The 26,737-nt window shown below is 38.3% G+C and overlaps 1 protein-coding gene across 4 annotated transcripts in view; it reads left to right on the top strand.

The window, feature by feature from the left end:
- ikzf2 (IKAROS family zinc finger 2) overlaps positions 1-21,523 on the top strand; it is a 32,966-nt gene extending 11,443 nt beyond the window's left edge. For 2 of the 4 annotated variants that reach the window (XM_067444319.1, XM_067444320.1), the window contains 5 exons: positions 5,476-5,679; positions 8,443-8,610; positions 12,864-13,001; positions 15,960-16,085; positions 17,155-21,523. In XM_067444319.1, the coding sequence (XP_067300420.1) occupies positions 5,476-5,679; positions 8,443-8,610; positions 12,864-13,001; positions 15,960-16,085; positions 17,155-17,882 (1,364 nt within the window). In that variant the 3' untranslated portion in view covers positions 17,883-21,523. Of the gene's footprint in view, positions 1-2,880; positions 2,980-5,475; positions 5,680-8,442; positions 8,611-12,863; positions 13,002-15,959; positions 16,086-17,154 lie in introns of those variants that run through there. The other 2 variants (XM_067444323.1, XM_067444321.1) reach the window with 2 other exon arrangements.
- Positions 21,524-26,737: the final 5,214 nt, after the last annotated feature.

Here is a 26,737-nt window from a genome sequence, read left to right as displayed (position 1 = left end):
AAAAAAAAATCATCCACTTTACAATGCTGGACAGACAGTCAAACAACCTCTCTAATACAACAGTGTCTTTGAACTCAAATGAAATATATATCTGATTATCATCAGCATAAAAATTTCATGTTGTATTTCTGAATTATGCTACCCAAAGGGAGCACCTATAATGAAAATAAGACAGGCCCGAGGATTGATCCTTGTGGAACACCATGCAATATTTCATGTGTCTTTGATATACAGTCACCTATATTAACTAAAATGTTCCTGTTTCTGTAATATACATTTTAAACAAATTTAAAACATTACCAGAGAGACCTACAAGCTTTTCCAGTCTGTTTAGCAGAATAGCAGCACTTAGATCCAAGATGATTAAAACAGAAGACAAACCTTCATTTGTATTTATTCTTCAGATCATTTACTACCTTTAGTAATGATGTTTCAGTATTATGACCTTGTCTGAAACCTGACTGGTATTTCTCCCAAATATTATTCATCTACAAATGTATACAGTTGTTGCAATACAATTTTTTCTAAAATCTTGCTCAAATAGGACATGTTACAAATTGGCCTGTAGTTATTAAGGAGAGAACAATCCGGATTTCTTTTCTTTAGAAGTGGCTTCACAACAGCAGTTTTAAAAGCATTAGGAAAAAGGCCTGATGCCAATGCCTGTTCTCATTTGACTTTTGTTAGATGTGGTGCATTGATTAGATTAGCTTAAAGGGATAGGTCAGCCAACAATTACATTTCTATCATCATGTACTCACCCTCATATTGTTCCAAACCTGTATTTCTTTCAGTCTTAGAATGGAAAAAACATTTTAAAATAATGGGTAAAACTTTTTTTTTCTTCTTTTAAGATTCACACTCTACTGACTTTAAGTAACTTACAATGACATCAAATTCCAGTCATGCTTAATATCTGCATGGATGCAAAAGCACTTAACATATGACTCATATGAGCACCTACCCAATTTTGAATTGATATGCATCTGAATTCTTTTAAAATGATATCACATCTTCATATGTTCTTCAAAAATCACACGTTATTCAGTGAAAGCATCTCTCACAAATGTGACACCGAGAGCTAGCGGTGTCTATAGAATCAATGAATCACTGATTTGTTCATAAAACTTGTTTAAATGATTTGTTCATTTGAATCAACTCACTAACTAAATGATTCTGTTGCGACACCAGCAGTTGTCATGGTAATGGGTTAGTTCACCCAAAAACTTCATGCTGTTCCAGACCTGTAAGATGTGTTCATTTTCGGAACACAAATTAAAATATTTTTGTTGAAATCCAAAGGCTCGGAAAGGCCTCCATTGGCAGCAATGTCACTTCTTTTTTCAAGACCCATAAAAGGTACTGAAGACATACTAAAGTCCATGTCACTACAGTGGTTCTACAATCATTTTATCAAGCGACGATAAATAAATAATGAATTATATAGTGATGGCTGATTTCAGAACACTGCTTCCTGAATCTTCTAAGCAGTGTATCGAAGCAGCGGTTTGGCTCGCCAAAGTCACGTGATTTCAGCAGTTTGGCGGTTTGACACGTGATCCGAATCCTGAATCGATACGCTGATTCATAATGCTCCGAGGCTTCAGGAAGAAGTGTTTTAAAATTGCAAGTTGTTATTTTCTTCGAACAAAAACTATTCTCTTCGCTTCATAAAATAATTGTAGAACCACTTTAAATGAGATGGGCCTTTTAACAATGTCTTTAGTGCCTTTTTAATACCTTTTAAATGTCATTGCTGCCAATGGAGGCATTTCTGAGCCATCAGATTAAAAAAAAATATATATCTAAATTCGTGTTTTGAAGATGAACGGGGGTCTTACGGGTCTGGAACGGCATGAGGGTGAGTAATTACCGTAATGACAGAATTTTCATTTTTGGGTGAACTAACCCTTTAACAGCTTACCAGAGATGAGGATTATTAGTTTAAAATGAATGAATCTGTTTTGCACACAAAGCTTTCAGGTGGCTTCAGAACATTAGCACATGCATCGTATTTACAATATGACTTATTTTACAATATTTTACTGTGCTTTTGTTTCCTTTTCCAAGCTTGAAAGAGTTTTAAAGCTTGAAATGAGGGTGAGTAAATTATAATAGAATTGTTGTTTTTGGGTGAACTATCCCTTTAACATTAGAATATAAAATACAGTATCTCACTTTCCATTGCTAAAGATAAGAAAAAGGAGAAATGAGTGAGGGACCTTTATCTCGCAGTATTATAGAAGTTACAGCTTTATCTGCGATCTGATGGGATAGGCCCAGTCTGTGACATCTCCCTTCCTCAAAACCAACTGCTGGTCACCATGAACATGCATACTGAGAAAAGGGAAGCGCTCGCCACTGAAGGATGGAGACACAGACCATGATCCCAGATGGAGATAGTTCTTCTAGATAATTTATTGGTCAAATCGCACAGGACGTTGAGAAACATGTTACTGGGTAAAGAGAAGTCTAACCTACACATACACGGTTTAGTTAACCCCATGCTTGCACAGGACATAATGTGACTACTATATCAATCAAAGAAGACATCGTGCAAGCCATGATTTAATATTCAAGGGTTAGACACTGTAAAAAGAAGTTTCTGCAAAGGTGAAATGTTAAAAGAGAGACCTTTGAGTTAGACTGGCACATCATTTATGCGTCCAACTTAATTTGCTCATGCACTGTGCCTGTCATGAGAGTCTGTTAGTTGATGACTCGGGTGTATGTATCCCCAGCACTGAGTGCGTTTTGTTCTCTTTCGTCTCCTTTGATCTGTTGATGATGAGAATGCTAAAGGATTCTGTATGTTGTCCCGGCAACCATTTCAAGTTCACTCAGCTGCAGCCATCATAGACACTCCATAACGTGTGCGCTAGAGATAGTTAAACCACACGCAGCTGTTTTCTGATGTCATGATTGACAGAATGGACAGAGAAATAGGAAGAAACATACAGTACGTCTCGACGAATTGAGGTAATGCCGTTCAACTGTGATTGTTTTGACATTTACTGTGGGTATAGAGTTTTTAATTTGAGCTCCGAAGCTTGCGATTGTTCATGCGAGTCATAAGTGTTTCTTTGAAAGTGAAGATCTCTTGTGCAATATTAAGCAACTATGGCTGTAATACTTTGTTGGAAGTGCCAGCGGGTGAAGTGAGGGTTATGTTGTGGCACTGCCACACAGCACTTGTAGTATCTTTCAAAAGCTCTTTGAACCTGCATGTCACCGTGTGTAAACAGTCTCAAAATGGGACATTTTGCAAGAGATGTTTGAGTGTAATTTAGGCCCTAACTTACTTATGTTTATCTGTGTTCTTGTATGTGTAGAACTATATAGAGGCGATTTTCAAAACAACTATACTAAAATAAACCATTTTAATACAATAAAATCATTTTAATTTCCTTTTTATTATTACAATTTTTTATATACCAATTATTATCAATGATCAATTATACCTAAATAACAATCATTAATATTTTTTTACATACAATCAAAACAAAATGTATTCAGACATTTTCAAAATGTTCTCAAATTATCACAGTTTATTCACTATAGTTTAGAAAATGGTAGTTAAAATATGACAAGAACTCATAGTTAAACTGTGTCAGGGCAAATTAATCTTGATAATGTCAAAGCTTTGATAGAAAGGAATGTAATGGATTGCAATTGACCAATCAGCTGTCAGCTGTTAAATGTAACAATAAGATAATACCAATTTAAGTCTTGATTGCTTGATTTTTAGTCTGTGGTGTAAAAGGTCACATGGTCAGGTCCCAAATTTGTATACATTTTACTGGTAGTCCATTGTATGAAGAATTTTTTGGTATAATATGTCAGTTTACTTTTTTTTGCTATCCTAACTTAAATAAATGATCTATAGTGTCCTGCACCCACAAGAAGAAAAAACCAATCTGGTCACTGAATCATTTTTGCTTTGACTGTATATTGTGTGTGTGTGTGTCCTTGTTTATATTACATTGTGGGGACCAAATGTCCCCCTAAGGATAGTAAAACCTGAGATTACCTACATTGTGGGGACCAGGCAGCGGTCCCCACTTTTCAAAAAGCTTATAAATCATACAGGATGAGTTTTTTGAGAAAGTAAAAATGCAGAATGTTTCCTGTGATGGGTAGGTTTAGGGGCAGAGGCAGTGTAGGGGGATAGAATGTACAGTTTGTATGGAATAAAAACCATTACGCCTATGGAGAGTCCCCACAAAGATAGTGAACCAGACGTGTGTGTGCGTGTGTGTGCGTGCGCGTGTGCGTGTGCGTGTGCGTGTGCGTGTGCGTGTGCGTGTGCGTGTGTGTGTGTGTGTGTGTGTGTGTGTGTGTGTGTGTGTGTGTGTGTGTGTGTGTGTGTGTGTGTGTGTGAATATTATGTGTGTATATAATAATGGATGGATGGATTAATCAACCTTACCTCACATAACTACAAGTTGGCAAAAAGGTTAAAATCCATAATGAGGGTGCTCTAAGGAGCCCGAGTTACAATATTTAAATCAGGAAAGTTGAAACACCGTGGGTAGTTTGATTCACTTGATGAGTGTTTACCAAGTTACCAAGGAGAAAATACAATTTCATACATGTGTTTGTGAAACACATATTTACCTCCTCAAGGAAAACTAGTCCCGTTCAAATAGTGTTTATGAGTAATATTGTACTTGTGTGAAAGTCCGCAAACTGCAGGAACTACTGAGCTTTGTTAAGTTGGATCAGACAGATTTCAGTCATACTCTCAGACTGTGACTCAAATCTAGCGAAGCAGCAGAGCGGTTTGCCTAAGGGACAACACTCATACAGATGGGAAAGACGGAGGTGACTCAAAGCTTAGTCTCAAGCTCTCGCCCAGAGATTAAACTCATGGTAAAATTACAAACAGGTTTGTCTGGATGGTATAAAGAGCTGCCTGCTCTTTTTCCACCTGTCGTGAAACCAGGAGAGTGTGCGTGGTTGAGACGGAAAACTTGCGGGCCGAGCTGCCGCGTGTTTACGTGTCGCTATGTGTTTATACGTCCCTTTGCATGTCTATTTTTGTCACGCTCTGTGTCTCTGCATGTGGGGGTGGCCTCCCTGGAGGTACTCGACAGCCTGCGCACTGAGATAAATGGAGAGGCCCGCTCAGTCCAGACCAAAGCTCTGGCCCACCTCCTCTTCTCTGTCTCCCACTGTCAGTCATGTAGAACTCCACCTGCCCACTGTTTGCCTCGCTACACTAGAGACTACAGCTGCATCTGCCTTTTTTCCTGTTTGCTGTCATCCCAATGCTGTTGTCATGTTGGAGAACAGATTTCTTGGTCAGTGTGCTGTCATAGTAACGAGTGACTTCAAAAGAGAAGATTCTTAATCCACACGTTAGTGCTTAATCATGTGTATGGAAACTACTGTAGTGTGCAATGGGTGATGTTTGGCTTTTGTGGTTTGTACCGTTTGAAAACTTGTTTTTAAACCTTGAATGTTTTCTTACAGCACACACAATCAAACAAGAGGAAGGTACAGAGGAGGAGACGGAGAGAAGGCCCAATGGTCCAGATGAGGCGGGTCACAGCGGTGAGGAAGGCTCTGGATTGGAGGAGCCCATGATTGACAGCCCAAACAATATACAAGATGCTGGGCCAGGAACAGAAGTGCAGAGTGAGACGGGAATTAGACTGCCAAATGGTAAATATAACGGTAAATATTAGCCATATAAAAAAAATAATCTTACTTAATATCTGTTATAAACAAAAATGTGGAAAAAAATATTATTTACTGTATTGTTTCAATTATAAGATGTATAAGTAATATAAGTCGTCTTATATTCTGGGTCTAAACTTTTACATCAATAATACACTTCGCCAAATACGTGTAAAACCAGTGTGCCCCCCAGGACTGATAAATGCTGCAGAGTCCTCAAACAACTCTCATTAAGCAGCCAAGAAATACGGTGTATATTGTTAGAAGATGGCAAGCCCAAAAAGGCAGCCTTAAAAATGCTAACAGTCAAAGAAAAGCTTACGGCAGCCCTAAAAGCATCTGCTTAGAACAGTGTCAGTACTTAGCCAGAAAAAAAAGAGGGGCTGCCCATAACCAGTGCCGTCATCCAGCTGAAGACACTGGACATCGCCAAAGAGCTGAACATACCCACCAGCAAAGCCCATCACTTCTTATTTCGACTACGTACTGATACACTTGGCAGTCACTGGATTAGCATTAGTCTTGTCCAGTGCTTGACCTCCGACTTCAAGCAGAAACTGCATTCTTTACAGCGCTATATGATCGGTCTAAGGAAAAAAAAACATTCATATCCCCTGGATCAGATAGGTAATGTGGATCAAACACCTGTGTTTTCTGACATGTCAACATCTGTCACGTAAAAAAGGTGAGAAATCAGTCATTGTGAAATCTACTGGAAATGAGAACTACGGGGTTATTTTTATGCCATGAAGTGTGAAGTTTGACATAAATGTTATTATTGGTACATTTTACCAGTATTTACTATAAAAAAAAGGTAAATGTGAAAAATATGCAATATGAAAATGATTTTGAAATAAAATAATTTTCTTTATAAAAGACGGTTTGGTCAAGGTTATAAAAGGTTATGGAAAAGTCAATAAATTAATAAAGTAACCCTAAATAAAATGGAAGTTTAAAAGATAATAATATAATTTGAAAAGAAATCTCCATTTTAAACAAGAAAACATAGTCCAGCAATTCAAAGTGCAAATGATTTGCCTAAATTTATTGTGACACTTCTAAAGTAAGTTTCGACAGAGCATATTTCACTGACTTCCCACTGAAATAGCAAAACCCTTTCGTGACCAAGGCTTGTCACTCACACGCTCTTCCTTTTTCAGTGTTAAAAGGGTGTGGAGCTCATAGATGAAGACAATAGTTAAGACTAGGAGTTATTCTCAGGGAAAGCATCCCTGGAATCCTCCACAACCTGTTCCCAAGCCCTGGGCTGACGCTGATAGTACCAGACAACACGCTAGCAGGATAGGGTCATATTTCACTTTTCCTATTTTTCAACTCTGCCTACAATTGATAAAACATTCAGCTAATCAAGCCATGGGAGCACCCCGACGCTCAACGTGGGGTTAAAGAAACTGATGATTGAAAATTCTGTGTCCATCAAATGCTTGTTTTAGATTCAGAAGGCTATGTTTAGAGCAGGTGCTCACGCAGCAGGTCTGATGTATGACTAATCCAATTAATTCAACATAATTTGGTTTCCAATCAACAAACTGTATCAAAGAGGCTTAGCGTAGTTATCATAGCTGTAAAATATATTTTTTGAGACTCATAAAAAACAAACAACAAACAAATAGCAATAAGGTCACATGGTACATCACATGATACTATAGTTTGCTTCCCAAAAGAACTTATGCACTGTTTAATGTGTAGTGTATGAACTATGGTTATTTTGTCATTTAGAACCGGAGTCTGATAGCCCCTCCTCCTTCCCTATACTTAATTAAAGCTGCGACAGTTGAGTGTCCAACATTTCACACTTCATTTTTTTCAGTTAATTAAGTGCATCATCCGGGTACTTAAAGTGCACTTTTTTCTTTTGGACACTGCTTGCACTATTTATACTACACAACGGCATAGAATAGTGCACAAGTATTCTAATTCTGTATTCTAAAAAATGTTTTCTATTTTAATATATTTTAAAATGTAATTTATTCCCAGAATGGCAAAGCTAAATTTTTAGCATCATTACCTCAGTCTTCCATCACATGATCCTTCAGAAATTATTCTAAAATGTGGATTTATTGGTCAAGGAACATTTCTTATTTGGTCAAAAAGAACAGCATTTTCTTGAAATAGAAATTAAAAATGTTTTTTAAATGTCTTTACTGTTACTAATGCATCTTGCATGGTGAATAAAAGTATTCATTTATAACTGACCCCATAATTTTGAATGGTCCAAATCAGCAAATTTAAATCATTTTCATTTATATGCACCAATATAACCAGGAATATATACCAACATATTTTAACTAAAAAAATTCATACATGAAAAATGCCTTTAGACTTTGGTGAACTTTTTAAGTGATGACATTGAATCAGAGGATTGAATCTTTTATTGAATTAGACAGTTGAACAAATTCGTGAAAATGAATCAAACTCATATTTAAGGTACATTTTGTTTTTAAAAAACGGCCTATGGTTGAATACATTCTAATATAAGAAAGGCCACACTTATACTTCCAAAAAAACATGTCAGAGTCATTTATATAGTCTGATTTGGGCAAATACATTTGACAAATCTTCTAAACCACCATTTTTTTATTCAGGGTTATATCAAGGCCATTTAATATTTTTATATTTAATATATCAGCCAACCATTAGTGGAAAAAACAGTCCCTGTTTGGGATGTGTGGTCTATATAAAAACCATTGCACAAAAAACCGGTGATCAGTGTCTCTTGTTCATGACTCTGTCCATCAGGTGACCGGCCGTTCCAGTGTAACCAGTGTGGGGTTTCATTCACTCAGAAGGGCAACCTGCTGAGGCACATCAAACTCCACACGGGAGAAAAGCCCTTCAAATGCCCATTCTGCAGCTACGCTTGTCGTCGTCGTGATGCTCTGACCGGACATCTGCGCACACACTCAGGTCAGGCCACCACATCTCTGCAATTGCTTTAATAAGACAGGTGTACGGGTGGTAGCGTGATATTAATGTGTACCATAGCCTTCAAAACGATTGCTCTTCTGTGGCCACAGCTAACATGTTCTGGAAAAAACAAGCAGATCTGTTCTGTCCTGAGGGACGTGTACAGACAACCTAGCAAACACTGCGGTTAGGCCACCTAGGACATGCTGTTGTGTTGCCTGCAAGGCTTGCGCTCCACCAAAGGAAATGCTCTCTGTCAACCAAAGGGAAGTGTCGCTTTGGTGAAGCATCACTCTAACCCACTTTCATATCAGCCCACCATCAGTTGTCTAGTCCTCTTCGTTGAAGATCCGGGTCATACGATACCATCAGCGCTCAGCTCGGGACTTCACAAGCTGTCACTCAGGGACAGGGCTTGTTGAAATGCACAGGGAGAGCAGGAGCGGCCTATCACTCTCATCGTGTTTTGCTGCCTTTCTTCGTCTTTTGTCATTTCCTGTTTTGCAGCTCTAATCACAGTGCAGGGATAGCACAGTTTTATAGGCCAGGCAGCTGATGTTTGTGGTGTCCTGTTTTTGTGGGCAGAATATATGAAATAATTTTTAAAGGCATAGTTACATTTTGGTTTCACATTTTGGCTCTGATGGTTGCTGTGGGAGAGCTATTTTAGTCTTCAAAACAATATAATTTTATATTAAATATGCTACCATTTAAGAGTTTGGGGTCTGTAAAATTTTTATTAAGTTATTGAGTCTCTTATGCTCACCAAGGCTGCATTTATATGATCAAAAACTTTATTATTTCAATTATTATATTATATTATTTCAATTTAAAATAATTATTTTCTTTTTTATTATATTTTAAAATGTAATATATGTCTGTGATGATAAATCTGAATTTTCAGCATCATTACTCAAGTCTTCAGTGTCACTGGATCCTTCAGAAATCATTCTAATATGCTTTTTTTATTGTCATGTTAAACACATGACAATTAGTTTTGCTGCTCAATATTTTTGTTTGTAATTATTTTCAGGTTTGATAAATAGACACTTAAAGCATTTTACATTTTAACATTATAAATGTCACTTTCATCAATTTATTTCATCCTTTAATGCATCCTTGATGAATAAAACTATGATTTTTTTTTTTTTTTTAAACTTGCAGACCCAAAGCTTAATGATTGTGTAAATTGTCTACACATGAATTTCTTTTCAAAACTTACATTTCAATGAAAAAAGAGATCTAGACAAATGATGGTGACTTTGAAGGAGGATCCTTCGAAGTACTTCCATTTGTCTGATTTTTATTGTTTTGATGACTAAACCATTATTCAGAAATGTCATGAATAGTCATGAGAGTCGGAGTATCCATACTGATAGTATAGATTCTCCATCATTTAATCAACAAACTATGCAAAATTTGTGGTGTGTGTGTGTCTGTGTGTTGTGGTCTATCATATTGATATCAAATGTGAGTGCGAGAACTTTTACCACCAAAGCCTACGCACCCAACTACCTCAGCATATAAACATGTGTGGCTGATGAGAGTCATTAAATCATTTGCATATCCATTTCTATAGGCATTGTAAGGACATGCCACAAGAAAGGTTTGTGCTACCACAGTGTGAGACGTGTCATTTTAGCTGGAGTCGTTTTAATGAGTAATTTTGGGACTCAACAGCAGTGTCACCTGGGGCGGTCTCGCCCTTTTCGCCACGAGTCCATCCCCACTCTTTGGTGACCCGTCCGGCTTCTCGGCAGCTAATTCAGCTGGAGCGGAATGCAAGGAACTCAGCAGGTTTGACGACTTCTTGTGCAACGATCGCCACATGAAAGGACTCATCCTCTTTTGGCCCTTGGCAACTGGAGGATAAGTGGCAAACAGTCCAGGAAAGTGAGAGGGAGTAAAAGCATGCAAACACATTGGCTATCCAGTCGTTGAAAAACGGCCATTGAAATCCATATGCATGCACGCAGACCACAGACTTTCTTTAAAAGATGAAACTGAAACAGCATATATTGCACCACAGTTTTAGGCATGATTCATAACGTTGATGACTTTGCTTTGGGTTGCTTTGGCTGTTTTTGGCAGCTTAGTAAAATAGGAAACGTGAGGTGAGTTGCTAACAGTTGATTCAGGGAGTGGATGCTTTAAGCCCGCTGCGTGTTTAACTACCAGTTGAGTAAGTTGAGCACTTTTGCTGATGCTCTACAATTGATAGGCATTTACTTGAAATGTCATCCTCATTTCCTGTTTTCAACCCGAATGGATGCGGTTTAGAGGGCTTTAATGCATCACTATGTGCATGAATTTGCATTTGAATAAGTGCTTAGACAGGGATTTTTTTTTTTAATAATCCAAACTCTGCTACAGGAACTCATAGGGTTTTGAACAGTTGGTCTTAATCGCTAAAACCGTTTCTTTTGCCACTTAACAGTTTGCATCTTCGTCTCCATCGCACATTAGCGTGATTGGCTGTCCCGGACTTTGCAGTTTGCATGTGTTTTGACAGATCAATGAACCAAACAGTTTTGTAGTCTTGTAGTCTGTGCGTCTGTATGGAGGTACTGTATCCTCTAAAAGGTCTGCGGCAAAACATTTCTGATGTGCTGTCTTGCAGACACCCATTTATTAGAAATATTGAAAGTGTGACAAAAAATGTCACTTTCAGAGCTCTGTCATCAGGAGAAACTGTTTCCAATACAGTCACCCACTGACATATAAAGCCCCCTAAAACTAGTGACGTGTAAGAGTCTGCCCTAGATCCCTTGATTACCTGACCTTTACAGAATGACATTACAACCAAGTTCATGGAAGACTATTTAAATCTCTCTCTCTCTCTCTCTCTCTCTCTCTCTCTCTCTCTCTCTCTCTCTCTCTCTCTCTCTCTCTCTCTCTCTCTCTCTCTCTCTCTCTCTCTCTCTCTCTCTCTCTCTCTCTCTCTCTCTCTCTCTCTTTCTCTATACACACATATATACATATATATAATATAATATATTAACTTATATTATAAACGTAATGATAATAATAATAATTCACTTTAGTCAATCTTCACCGCTGGCATGGTGTGACATAACAATCATATATATTTGTATTTTTATATATGTTTTCTTAGAACTTAGCTACACTAGATCATTTCAACACTGAAATTGAAACATTGTATTCCAAGCAAACTAAAGCAATTTTTTGTTGCTGTAATCCATCCTTTCCCACAGAAGTGATTGGGCCTCCTTTGTTTGACATGCGTTGTACATGTAAAAGGTCACCTCACCTGTCTCACTTTCACTGTTTGCTTCAGACAGAAAGCACAATCACACTTTAAAGAGGGTTACCGAAAAGTGTAGGGGGTATTTTTTACAATTGGCACACTTTACAGGTAATCCCACAGGCTTGCTAGTAACAGGTGTGGATTATCATTATTTTCTCACGTGCAGTAAGTGACTGGTTAACTGAGTTCATACAGTATGACTCAATTCACTAGACTGTTTTGTTTCACTGCTGCACTCTTTATGAATAATTCTGAAAGTCCCTTACACAAAGGATTGACCACAGAACTGACAGTACCCCCTGTCTCAAAAAAAAATAATAATGTATTTAGCTGACATAACAGAACAGCGCAGATGTAATGGTGGGCTATGTTCAGAATTGATACCGATGAGTGAATGAGAAAAACATGACAAATAAATGAATGACTCAACCAATTGATGAATGAAACTCGGAATGAATCAATGAACGAATTGTTCCATTAGCTATACTGGAAAACTCACATTTGTTTCTGGAGGCTAAGCATCGTCCTCCTCCTACTCTTCTCTGCCCACGACGGAAGGACAAGATGCTTTTTTCTATTGCATCTTTCTTGGGAGGTTCTGTCCCGCATTATCGCCCTTGCACTGACCTAATCTTAGTGGAATTGACTGTGAATCACTTCACACCTTATCCGGCTGAGGAGAAACACTCACTCGGTTTCTGTTTATTGTTGAAAGAGACTTTCCAAGTCATTACTCGTGGTGCCAATTACAGATCGATGACGATAAAACGACATCAAATACAACTACTATAGTGCGTAATTCTATCCTCTATCCTCTGGAGCAAACCCCCTCACCCCATTGTAGTGGTTGCATCATCACAAAATCTGACTTTGCCCACTTTCTCGGTTACTCAGTCGGAGACTGAAACTTGGTTGTGTGAGCGGCCTGTATGAGTTATTTTTTTTTATCTTAATACTTATTTTACTACTCTCTGATGTCTTTTAGTGGGCAAACCACACAAGTGCAACTACTGTGGGCGGAGCTACAAGCAGCGCACCTCATTGGAGGAGCACAAAGAACGGTGTCATAATTACTTGCAGAGTGTCGGAATGGACTCCGCCTCCAATCCTGGCCCATATCCAGGTAAGTGGCTCATGACTTCACTGAGATCGTAAGAGGATGGTTTTCCACATCATTAATCAAGTGTTATTGTGACTTATTGTGAAATCGTTTTGTTGTTGGATGACACAACGGTATTCCATGAGCTGTTTTTTTCCTTGGAAACAAAACAATATCAATTACTAACATAGGATTGCTGCACTAAGCATTTCTGTGGTACATTTTGTTGTCACAAAAGGTACAAGGTTTTGCTGGTTAGCATGGCTAACCCCTGCTGGTAGGTCCAAACTGCATTATCTGACAGACATTGGCACATTATCATTCAAGCTAAAATCATGCAGATTCTAGGGCCTCATTTATAAAATGCATTGACGATTGAATTTGATCCTATCTTCCATAAAACATTAGTAACAAATCAGGAGTTGTTAAGGAAGAAACTGTCATGAAAATGAACTTTATTTAATGTTAAATATACTAGTAATCAATAATGTATCAATAACAGTATGCATGAATATAATGAAATACACAAATGAGCAACATTTGAACTACCTTTTACTGATCAAATCACTGAAATTAATTTCTATATATTAATGATTTCCTGAAAATAAAAATAATATATGCCTACACACATGTTGATCCAACCATGCTTATTGCACACAGCGAACTTGGATTCCCTTGCCTATTGATGATAAGTCCCGTACTTCTAAACCATAAAGAGTTATTGTACACATTTTTTAGGTTGAGTTGATGCGCTTGTACACATTAAGAATAGGCGATATGTTCCAGAAAGTCTCTTCACATCCTGTTAACAAACCCTAAATTAAGCGGTCTGAATGTATTATATTTCTATCGTCTGTGGAAGACGTAGGACAATAAAATATTGGTCCAATCATTGTATTCAGTCCGAACTGTGTTCTACCTGTCTGTCAACGTATTTTCATATCGCCGCATACTCATCATGTGCATGCATCACACGTCATCAGCGCATTTCATGCTATGCAGAGTTAGACAGACATCCGTCACCGAGCACTACAACACAAACAACATCTACCTTTTACAGTTCTTCCTGGTCAAAAGCAACCAGCGTATGCTGCTTTAATGCCATTACTACGTTTTGGAATTTAGAAGAGATAGAAACCCGTGACGTTATACTCGGATCGGTTTGTGACTCAAATGTATGCGTTTTAGTGGCAACACTATCAATACCGAAATGAATCTGCAGCAGTCAGGTGTACAAGTAAGAGCTCTTTACGTTGATATTTTCATTATTATTGTAATGTTATGTGCTTTGAGACACACTGTAGTTTGTAGACTTCTTTCGTCTTGCAACTTTTGTGTGCATTCATGTGTTTTGAAGGAGGCGTGGCTTTGGAGAAAGAGCTCTGAAGGGAGGGTGGGATCTCATGTGTTCAAAGTTAGCTTAAAGGGTTAGTTAACTCCAAAATGAAAACTCAGTCATTAATTACTTACACTAATGTCATTCGACACCCGTAAAACCTCTGTTCATATTCGGAACACAAATTAAGATATTTGTGTTGAAATCTGATGGCTCAGACCGGCTCAGACAGGCCTTCATTGACACCAATGTCAGTGTCACTATTCTCGTTGCTTCATAAAATTATTGTAGAATCACTGTAGTGAGATAGACTTTTTTACGACGACTTTAGTGTCTTTTATGGGTCTTGAGAGAGGAAATGACATTGGTGTCAATGAAGGCCTGTCTGAGCCATCGGATTTCAACATAAAATCTTCATTTGTGTTCCGAAGATAATGTCTTCAGGTGTCGAGCGACATTAGGGCAAGTAATTAATGATAGAATTTTCATTTTTGGGTGATCTAAACCTTTAAAGGACAACTCCAGTGAGAAATGAACCTAGGGGTAATTAACATATGGTTACTGAGTAGATCGTTCTCTGGGATGCGTTTTCATGAAAATCGAATGTAAAGAGTTTTATCCCTAAAAACAGATTAGCTTATAAAGCTTGTCTATGGGGCACAGGTTAGACGCAGGGTAGTAAAATTAAATCACTAGTTAATACCACTAACAAGGCTCAAAATAGCCTCACACTAACACGGTAGCAAAATCCAAAACAGGGTCCCTACATGCAAACCGAAGCATTGAGAACTTTGTAAGTGTACAAACAGTTTGATAAGAAGATACTTTATAAACACAGTACATTACACATTTTTGTCAACAGTCTCGACGAATCGATCCACGAGCGCTGTTCTAAGTGAGCTGGTCGATAGGAATTAGGTTTGTGAAATGTAATAAAATGGACATTTTTATTTTTATTTATTTATTTTCTCTGTTGTGTTCAGTGTTTTCTTCCGGAAACAACAGACCATATGAGATTCCAAGTCACAGTTCATCACTTAGCAGAGCGCTCGTGGCTCGACTGGCCGAGACTGTTTTCCAAGATGGCGCCTGTCCGTGAATGCATAATGCACTGTCTTTATAAAGTATCTCCTTATTAAACTGTTTGTACACTTACAAAGTTCTCAATGCTTCGTTTTGCATGTAGGGACCCTCATTATGCTGCCGTGTTAGTGTGAGGCTATTTTGAGCCTTGTTAGTGGTATTAACTAGTGATTTAATTTTACTACCCTGTGCCCCATAGACTAGTGTTATAAGCTAATCTGTTTTTAGAGATAAAACTCTTTACATTCGATTTCTATGAAAACGCATCCCAGAGAACGATCTACTCTGTAACCATCTGTTACTTACACCTAGGTTTATTTCTCACCGGAGTTGTCCTTTAAGGAGATAAAACACAATTTATAAAGAGGAAAAGTTTTGTTCGTAGCTTCGTACAGATGTTTTATCAATCGTTTATAGGAAGATTACGGTAACTGCTTTTTGTTCACGTTTTGTGTCTTAAAACAACCTGGCTGCAAAACTTAAGGATGAATGGAAATGCTGATGAATAGTTTTGTTCATGTATTATGGACCAGCTTGGTTGATATGCTGTTTCGATTTCCCAGGGGAGGTTCCAAAGGAGCAGAGGTCGCTAGAGTCTGCTGGCATGGCGGCTTTCGACCGTCCTCCTGTAATCGAAAGACTGCCGAGTATGGGTAAAAGGAAGAGCACCACGCCACAGAAGTTTGTGGGTAAGTGTCACCTCAGCAGTAAGTGTGGTTGAATCTACAGTATGAAACACACTGATCTTCAAAGTTCTAGTGGTGCTAATGAATGTAAGGCAGGTCACATGGCGGAATAAACATTTTCAACCTCACACATGCAGTCCCTGTTGCAAAATGCAAATTCTGTCGGCTTTTAAGTCAGGTACCAGTGCATACACGGCCAAAAATATGTTTTGACCATTTGAGTTCAGCTTTAAAATACTGAAAGTGAGCTTTTCTACAATGCAGGTCACAAGATATTCCTGATTTTAACTTTTCCGTAATTTAATCATTGTTTCATTAATTATTTTTACAATCATTTTTACACAAAATGAACACAAAAATCTCTTTTACCTCCTACTTTCTGTAGAAGCAACGGCAAGTAGAGCTGGATGTATAAGGCACAAGCTATAATGTCTAATATCAAAAGGAGGCATATTTGTGCGTGCAGATAGTTACTTAAATACATCATAGTACCGTTTATAGAGCATTTAGCGCCTGGTTAAACTGGATTGCGGGTGGTTAGTGAGTAATACGCAGGTTTTTGAGCTGATATACCACATACAACTGTTTAGTGAACGCTGAGTTTCCACATGAAGGAACAGAGAGCAGAACTCACAATGGAAGATCTCTTAAAGGAGATTAAAAATATATATTTTATTTGAAGAGAGAGAGTAAATATTATTTGAAAGGAAACTTACACGTGTATTGACAATATCTGCAGAAATCAAACTAAGTATTAAAGTGAAAGAAAGAGAGAGAAAAGGTTTGAGTAGGAGTTGTTTTTTTTTTCATTCTGTGGTTTTTGCACACCTGTAACTTTGCCATTGCTTTTACTGACTACGCCAGTGCAGTTTACCGCATCCATATTATGCAGGGGTTAAATTTTCTCACTTCTGTCTCCAAACGGGGCTTTCCATCATTAATGCAATGAAAACATAGTAGCAGGTTCTTAAATGCACCTTTTACAGTAAATTGCAAGGTTTGTAATTTTTATCATAAAGGAAAGTGCTTTGAGGCTATTGTTAATGCATCTTTTATTGCCTTGTCTATTAAGGTGAGAAAATGGTTCGCTATTCGTACCCTGAGCTGAACTATGAGATGGGCTTGAAGTATGAAAAGGAAGCTGAGTTGATGCAGGCCCAAATGATGGACCATGCCATTAGCAATGCCATCAACTACCTTGGCTCTGACTCCTTAAGGCCTGTGGTCCATCACCCATCCCTCTCCATGGCTGAGGTTGTACCTATGGTGAACCCGTTATTCCATCCGGTGTACCCGCTCGGCCCACGCATGGACCGGCCCAGCAGTCGCGAGGCTCCTGCAATGCTCCACCCAAACCCAGAGTTCCCGCACCCAACCAATGGCGCGATTTCCTTAGTCAGGCCCAAAAACCCCCAAATGGCCCGAGACGGGTCGCCGTGCAACAGCGGACAGGATTCGGCCGATTCGGCACGGAGCAGCCCTCGGGACAAGCTCAGCGCTGCGGGGCCCAGGCCGAGATCCAGCCCGGGGTTTAGCCGGGCAGAGGAAGGCAGGGCGATCGACCCCAGCCGCGTCACCGCGAGGGACGGCGTCCGCGTCTTCAGCCGCGAGGGCCAGGAGCTAAGGGTGTTCCAGTGCGAGCACTGCCGCGTTCTGTTTCTGGACCACGTCATGTACACCATCCACATGGGTTGCCATGGTTACAGAGACCCGCTGGAGTGCAACATCTGCGGCCACTGCAGCAAAGATCGCTACGAGTTTTCCTCGCACATCGTGCGCGGAGAACACACCTTTCGTTAGCACTGACGTTTACTGCAGGCGGCGTGAGTTTACTGCCGAAGCATTACGTGAGCACCAATTGGCAGATATATGAAGGTTTGGGTCCAATAGAAATGTTTTCATTTTGGAACTGTTTGAAGATGTTCTGGGTGAGGGGACGAGTAGTTTATGTTGTGAATTTTTTGTTTCTTTTCAATTTTTTGTTTTGTTTTCCCAAAACACATTTTATTGTGTATGTACTGAACCTTCCAGCAGAGCAGCTATGTGTTATCTAAAGTTGTGAAGTTCTTTCTCTTTTATTTTTGTTGTCATGTTTATTACCTCGATGCATGCTGTCATTCCTGTTTCATGGACCTTGATCAATATTACAGGTAAACCGAGCAACCATGGCATCACTGGAGTACTAAACTCTTTAGTTTTGTGTACAAAAAAGACTTTAATTCATAGCTTCATGCTGCTGTGGCTTCTTAGTGCCTTGCTGATGTTTTAAATGGCACGATTTTGCCTTTTACAGAGTGGTTTGTATCCTTTTAGCGCCTTTTCTCATCACTCGCTCTATTTCGATGAAGTTCCCAGGGCGTGTGGGCCGAAGCTTCGGTTCTCGTGCTAATTTTCCTGTTCCTCATGTCGGTGCTATGCTAGTTTGACAAAAGCGGTCCTGCAGTTGGCACAAAGTCTTTCGGGCACATTACAATGAAGTGTTGATGACAATCCCCTCTTGTAGATTTTAACGGGAGACCGAAACATGCTAAGGACAGATGAGTTTTCCACGCTGTTTTGCTGCCGTTGCACACTTACTATCATCTCTTTCGTTCTTATGCACTTCGCTGAAAACAGCACTGCGACATGCCTTGATAAACCAGTTTTTGCACTATTAGCTTGAGGCCTTGGGCAAAAATATGCTATTTCCATGCTATTGATAATGGGAACAAAGATTATTGTGTAGTTTAGCTGGTCACAGTACAGTAGTTTGTCATCTGTGATTGAACATGGAACAAGTCTGCACCTTTATTAACATGCTTTAACAACAGGGTTGCCATACTTTGGATTGAAATCTGTGAATTTCACTCAGCCTTTCAGACCGAATGCCTCATTATTATACCTCGTTAAATCAAACTCCTCTGACTGTCTTCAGTGTTACAGCACAAACTCTTTAGATCAGTAAAGTGTTTTGATTTTCTAGATTGTATTTTTTAGCCCACACATGGACCTTGAGCTTTCTAAGAGCTGAAATATGCACTTAAATGCGCTGCATATGCATTTTTCATCCGACTCTATTTAGCTAATACATTTTATCTTTTTTGGACAAGGAGAGACAAATAAAGAACCTACACTGTAAAAAGTGTTCAGTTTTCTTGATGTAAGCAAATAACCATCATGCTTAATTGAAATAAATAAGTTATGTGAACAATTTCACATTACTCCATTTTTTCATGGCAATGGGTTTAACTCGTTTTTTTAAGTTAAGTCAACAGATCACTTTTTACAGCGCAGCAACAAATGACAATCAATCTGTCTGGTAATGGAACAATGTAGATCTTTAAAATCAAACAAAGACTTTTATAGATGCTAGAAGATTGCTGTTGAGATGTCATCGCTAACCTGACTGCACGAGAGCTTTACAAGATAAAACGCGGTTTATTAATCAGACAACGTTTCCCCCCCGCCAGCCTTTAAAAACATTCCCATGCTTGATGCAGAGATCGTTTCTCGTTATTTTCAGGGCATTAAAACCAGTCGTGAAAATTTAGACTATTTGTTTTTTAATGTTCACTGTCGTTTTTTTCCCTTCCTGTTCCTCTTCCCTTTTTACTTGCTCTTTCTTTCACACTTTTTTTCTGTTCGATGTTGTTGAATATTTTCATGAAGCGTTCTGTAGCACAACCATAAATCCAGCTTCATATGGCTCAACACGTACAACTGCAGCCTTTGCAACGTTCAGAACCTCCCTTGCACATATGTTGGGCTTTTATGTCAGTGCTAAAAGAGCCTTACATCACTATCAGACTTTGTTGTACCTATTGTTTTAAAGCTTTGCTTTTGTCTTTTCTGCTTTGAGGAAAACTCAACAACTCAAAAAAACAAAAAAACTGTGAATATGCCCTTTAAACGTTATGAGGAAAAAGACTTAAAAGGCAACCAAGAGCACTGATAGAAATGCAGTCAAATTGTTTGAAAAGTAATTTTATTATTCTTATAGCTTTGCCTTTTTTTACACCTCCAAAAAATGACACAAATCGCACATGCATACCGCCTCTTAAATCCTAAAACATTTTGAAGAATTTTATTTGTTCTTGTGAAGCATGAATATCTTTATGCATTTTTTTTTTTTTTGGATTGGTGTCACACACAGGCATGAATTTGAAAGTGCTCCACAATTCCAGGGCATTTTATAGGATTATTATCAAAGCTTATTGTATATTATACATTGTATTTGTTTGGTTTCAAAAAAAGGAACAAGGTGAAGGAAACATTGATGTAAGATTATGTTTACAACCGAATGAACAAGATTACATGATCAAAACGCGTTCTTACGATGAGTCCACACTTTTGTGAGTGGAGAGTACTTGAACTTACAAGAAAGGCACTCTAGAGTCAGGTTTCACTTTTTACCTTAAAGTGTATGGGACTGCTATTTTCTCATCTGTGTAAATATATATATATTTTTGTGTGTGTGAGAGAAAGGTGTTTTTTTTTAACTGTTCTTATTCACTGTGGACCTTACGAACATTAAGACAAGGGTTTGCAGTGTATTTTTATATAAGTGAAAAATGTATGAATTATATACAGTATATTTTGTTAAAAATGTTGAAAGGGGTTATCTTTTGCTGTGTGTTCGCTTTTTTTGGGTTTTCTCAGGTACAGTGTTGTCAAAAATCTTCTTATAAGGCATTTGTATGGAACTGTTGGAGAGATTTGAATTAATGTTGAATTGTTTAATACTATTTGACCTGAAATCCAAAGTCAAATATCCAAATAAATATATATTTTTATTTTTAAAGATTGAAATCTTATAAGTAAGACCAAGGTTTACTGATGTAAACTGTTTCTAAGGTTGACTTTTCTGACCTTGGCATCTTTAAGGAAAGTGTGTCGTTCAATGTAGGTTTATAAAGCATGGGCTTTTCTGCATTAAATACTGTCATCATTTGAACCTGTTGCTGTCTGTTCCCCTCCTTTCCTCCTTATTTTCACACAGAGATGTTGTGTGGTGTTCATATTGTTGCTCATGTGCATATTTCAGTCTTGTATACTGAGAATAGATATGTGGTCTCATATAGAACGAGGCAGCCCTTTTTTTTAAGGACTTGTGGTTTTAGTCAAAGGCCACCTCTTTTGTTTCCGCTGTCCTTCTCCGGTTCGCAAATATGCTCAGCAGCCTGAGAGCGTATGTCAAAGTCAGACCAACAGACACATGCAGTGTTACAGGAACAAGCCAGAGTTTGATACTACTATTACTGGGTGATGAAGAGGGCACACGAATAAAAAAATCAAGTGTTTCTTTAATTTATTTTTTAATGTGAGTTTTGTAGCGTGTCATAGGTGCTTTGTTTTGCATGAATCATTTTATCTATAATATACATTGTCATTCAAAACTTTGGGGTCAGTAAGATTTTGTACAAGGACAATGGATCAAATGGATTAAAAGTTTGAGCTTGAATATTCTGAAAATGTATTTGTTCACATAAAAAAAAAATATATATATATATATATATATATATATATATATATATATATATATATATATTAAGCAGCACAATATTTTTTGTGCTTTTTTCAGCATTGAAATGTTTATAGAAAAAAAATGTTGTGAAGGATCATGTGACACTGAAGACTCATGGCATTCAGCTGTGCCATTACAGGAATAAATTGCATTTTAAAATATTTTAGAATCGATTTGTTTGTTTTTTTCTTAAATTGTAATAATATTTCACAATGTCAATGTTTTACTGTTTCTGATTAAATAAAGGAAGCCTTGGTGAGCATAAGGGACTTCTTTCACAAAAAAAAAAAAAAAAAAATTTTTTAAATGTGCGACCCCAAATTTTTAAATAGTAGTGTGTGTGTTTCTTTTGAATCTTGTGTTCAATTAAATAACATATAATATTAAATAATACATGTAATAGAAGTCTGTAAGTTATTAAACCCATTGGATACTCACCCGGTTTTTACCAAATCTCCTTTCTCATCCGGCCTTGGGATTGGCATCGGACCTAAAACAAAACCTCAGCTTTTCAAATGCCTCTATGTGGCCAGCTTCTAAATGAAAATCTTGCAAAAAAAATGTTTTTCAATATTTAAAAGTTATTTTAAACCAGATACTTCTAGCCGTGGATGTTGATTGTTAATTGCTTCAGTTAGCAAATATGCACAATTGCCAAATTTGCTTAATAAAAATAAAGTTTTAAAGAAAATGTGTCCCTAGAATTTTTATTATAACCATTTTATAAAGCAACAAGGCCCTCAAGTCTTTTTGTAATGTCTAAACATGCTCTTTAAAAACCATTTTGCTTCATTGCGATTACCGCCTTTAAATACTGTTTTTCAAAGCTTTCTGACTGACAAGTTTGACTGATAGGCAAAGGCAGGTATTGCCTGCCTGCAAGCGTCTCCTGGAGCAGGACGTTTAAATGTTTTATCTGGACACAGACATGCGATCCTGTTTATTTTACACTGAATGTGTTCTGAGAAGCCCTCGAGAGACCTCTAACAGCACTGAACCTGCCGGGGCTTCACCAGCATTGCAAAAAAAAGAAAGAAAAAAAGGCGCTTCTTGTCACAGTCTGTGACCTTTGCTTTGGCTCATCTGTTTCTTGGGTGATGCTCCAAAATGCCAGGAGGCTGTGGGTACCTCCTTGTCTGTGGCTTTCTATGCAGCAAAGCTGGCATCCCCTCTACCTCTCAAAGTCCACATGCATCAAAGTCCTGGCTTGATTCGTGTGCCCACAATGTCAAAGCCCCCCGAGGCGCGTGCATTTGCAGAAAGATGACAGAGATAAGTTTGCGTTGAAGGGGCTGTGTTGGTTAAGACATGATTGCAACAGAATATCTCAAAACCTCTACTCAGCCCTCTCTATTGTTTGGGGTTTTGTCAGTTTGCTTCTCTCTCTCTCTCTCTCTCTCTCTCTCTCTCTCTCTCTCTCTCTCTCTCTCTCTCTCTCTCTCTCTCTCTCTCTCTCTCTCTCTCTCTCTCTCTCTCTCTCTCTCTCTCTCTCTCTCTCTCTCTCTCTCTCTCTCTCTCTCTCTCTCTCTCTCTCTCTGTGTGTAAAAGGTTGTTGGCCTGATCTTGTCTGAACATGACTCATATCCTTAACGGTGAAGGTGAGCTTTATCTCTTCAACTGTCTTCTTTTGCTAAGCTTTGATTTTAGGAGTGCTGCCAATGCACTGGCTCAACAAGCCAATAATCTTTTTAAGACATAGCATGAGAGAATCTCTGTGTATTCATCTGGAAGGCATTTTAGTATGTAGTATTAATTTGCTTGCTTAATGTCTGTATACTAAAAACTTCACTTCCGTGGACTGTTAGGGCCAGTGTTAGGGAAGCTCCTGCTTCACAAGCAAATAGTTTAGCTTGTTAGCTATAAAAAATAGCCTATATATATATATATATATATATATATATATATATATATATATATATATATATATATATATATATATATATATATATATATATATATATAATAAAGTTTGTTTTATGCCTATGTGGTTTTTTTAATATGCTTTAAGACAAACGTGCAAATTCATGTCAGCACCATTACTTAGGATTTTCTCCTTAAAGGGGGGGGGGGGGGTGAAATGCTGTTTCATGCATACTGAGCTTTTTACACTATTAAAGACTTGGATTCCCATCCTAAACATAGACAAAGTTTCAAAAACTAATGTTGGACATTTGATGGAGTGTTTCTGTATCAAAAATACTCCTTCCGGTTTCTCACAAGTTTCGGAGAGTTTTTTTCGAGTATGGGTCAACTTGACGTTAATAGATCGGAAGGTCCTTGTATGGGCTGTACGGGCTCTTCTCCCGGTAGGGTGCGCGCGCGCGCGCGTCACTATAGCGAGAGAGGAAATGCACGCACATAAACACTCTCTCAGGTGCAGATCCACTCATCTGTGAACACTTATGTCGGTTATAGTCCGCGCCGCGCTCCACTTCATTCCTCCATTTTGACATCAAGCGACTTCAACGCTTCAGCACAGCATTCCGGGAAAGCAGCGCTGCATTTGAACCGATTTGAACGCAGAAATGACGGGAAGCTTCACAACATCGCTTCAGTCGCATCGCAAAGTGGATCTCCACACTCCAAGAAGTGTGTTTTTGACGGAGCGGTCCCAGCGATAAAGGTTCAGTTCTGCTTTGGAAGCAGCCGGTGAGTAAAACTGCTTCAAATGTCTAACGTTATGCTGTTGCTTATCGTCGCGTGAGTAAACATCAGTAAACGAAACGATCGCGTGCTTCGTCATTCAAATGCGCTAACGGACTCCATTGTTGTTCTCTGTATAACGTTACACTAGTCTGACGTGCAAAACCGTTTTGCTTGCTACTGCTAAGGTTTAACGTTAGTCGCATACAATAGTCCATAAACTATTGCAAGTAAACACACACAAATGTTGACAGGCCACTAAATACAGTACATACCACAGAGACGGACGTCCTGCTTATGCTGTTTCTCCTGTTCAATTTATTTCAGCCTCTGGATCATATCTGTATTAGCTGAGATCCATAGCAAGGGTTTCTCCACGCTTGAGGACGTCATCGCTTTGCGCGCTCGTCATTCTTTAGCTCCGCCCACACGATACGCCTCCAGGCGCTCAGTTTTTTCCGGAAAGACTCGGTACAGCCTATATTTCTTTTATAAATATAATAAAACTAAAGACTTTTCGGAGATATGAAGGATACAATGCTACTCTATAGGTACTCAAGATTGACATGAGATTGACTGAAACTGAGTGTTTCACCCCCCCCCCCCCTTTAAAGGGTTTAGTCCACCCAAAAATGTAAATTCTGTCTTTAATTACTCACCCTCATGCCGTTTGACACCCGTAAGACCCGTTCATCTTCGGAACACAAATTAAAATATTTTTGTTGAATTTCAATGGCTCAGACCAGCTCAGACAGGCCTCCATCTCACTACAGAGGTTCTACAAAAATACAGCAACAACTAAATAACGAATTCAAAACACTGCTTCGTAGAGCCTTGAAGGATTTTATATCAGCGATATCAATTCAGGATTCAGATCACGTGTCAAAGCGCTGAAATCACGTGACTCTGGAGACCCAAACCGCTGATTCGATACACTGATTCTGGTTAAAAGCTGCGCCCCTATTTTTGAGAATTTTCTGAAAACGGCATACCCAAATAAAAAGGTTGGCAGCTCTTAAATCCTATTGTCTATATTCATAAATCTGGTCTTATTTTAAACTAGACACTAGAAATATTGTTACCCAATAGTCATAATAACTCAAAATATTATAGGAACAGAGTAAACAGAGTAAAACAAGGGGACATATAGATGTAAGTGACTCACTTACAAATTTAGGAGATTTTAACGTTGAGGCCCTGAAAATAACCTAAATATAAAGCTGAATGTCTGATCATGTTTCGATTCAAATCTAAGGATGATTCTCTCGAAAATGTATATATTTTGTAAGCTTTTATGTAAAAAAAAAAGTCCTTTTAAAAATTGTAATTGTAAAGAGTCGTTATTTTGTTCAAATAAATCTGCAATAAACAGCTAATTATAATGCATTTACAGTCCTGAAAAACAAAAGCAACTTTTTACAGAATGTACAAGTGTAAAAAACTAATTTAGTTGATAAAAACAGTCTGTCGTAGAGTCTGCAGGCTGCGATTAAGTGTGTGCGTTAAAACTAGCACTGGTGCCATGGAGACGGTAAGCACGAGGTCCATGCTTACAACATAGCTTACAAACACTGCGCAAAATAATGTATTTTGAGTTGTTACTACGTCCATCAATCAAACCTTTGCTGGCTAGGCATTGGCTAGGCATTGAATGGCTTTATCCAACGAAAATCATGAGCGCTTTGACTGACAGCTTTCACAGCCAGTAACGCGCTCTCTTTACATCATGATGTGTCATCAAAAAGTCTGTGATTGAAGGAGAGATACCTGGGAGGGTTTAATTTGAGAGGAACAGTCCAACATACAGGGGAGATTGTCAGAATAATGATTAAAATCGATATTTCATTGAAAATGGACAAGATTGATTACTCTAACTCAAAACGAATGCAAACAATTTCTTTCCTTATTTTTTCCCCGTTGTTTTGGATTCAAAAGTGGAATGCAGTATTTTGAAGAGTGGACTCTTACACGGACATGCATGCTGTTGTTTCGTGGATTCGTCCGATCTGATCTGGAGATGAAAGATGAGTAACGTTACCATGTTTATTATGCTAATGTTTAAATAGCTAGTGCTTAGCATTTCATTTAACCCTTTCCTCTCTGGTGTATTTATTTATTGGAAAAAAGAGTTCAGAACATGAATCTTGAGTGTTTTAGCTTTCACATGCAGCATAGTTTCTGATAGTTGATTGAATAGTTTGTTTAAAACAAAAGTAACGTTACATAAAAGTAGAGACGCCCACTTGCGTCGTCAACCTCCCCGCGAACAGGTGTGGGGAGGCTTTACCAAGCGGTGTTTAATCACTATAAGTTGTTATTTATTTATTTTTGAGCACAAAAACTATTCTCGTCGCTTCATAAAATTATTGTAGAATCACTGTAGTTATATTGGCTTCGTAACGACGTCTTTAGTGCCCTTTATGGGTCTTGAGAGAGGAAATTACATTTCTGCCAATGGAGGCCTTTCTGAGCCATCGAATTTCAACAAAAATATCTTCATTTGTGTTCC

This window comes from Pseudorasbora parva, chromosome 5 (assembly GCF_024679245.1).
Source record: "Pseudorasbora parva isolate DD20220531a chromosome 5, ASM2467924v1, whole genome shotgun sequence".
NCBI lineage: Eukaryota > Metazoa > Chordata > Actinopteri > Cypriniformes > Gobionidae > Pseudorasbora > Pseudorasbora parva.
Note: the sequence above shows the minus strand (reverse complement) of the source record. Positions and strands in the feature narration are given on the sequence as shown.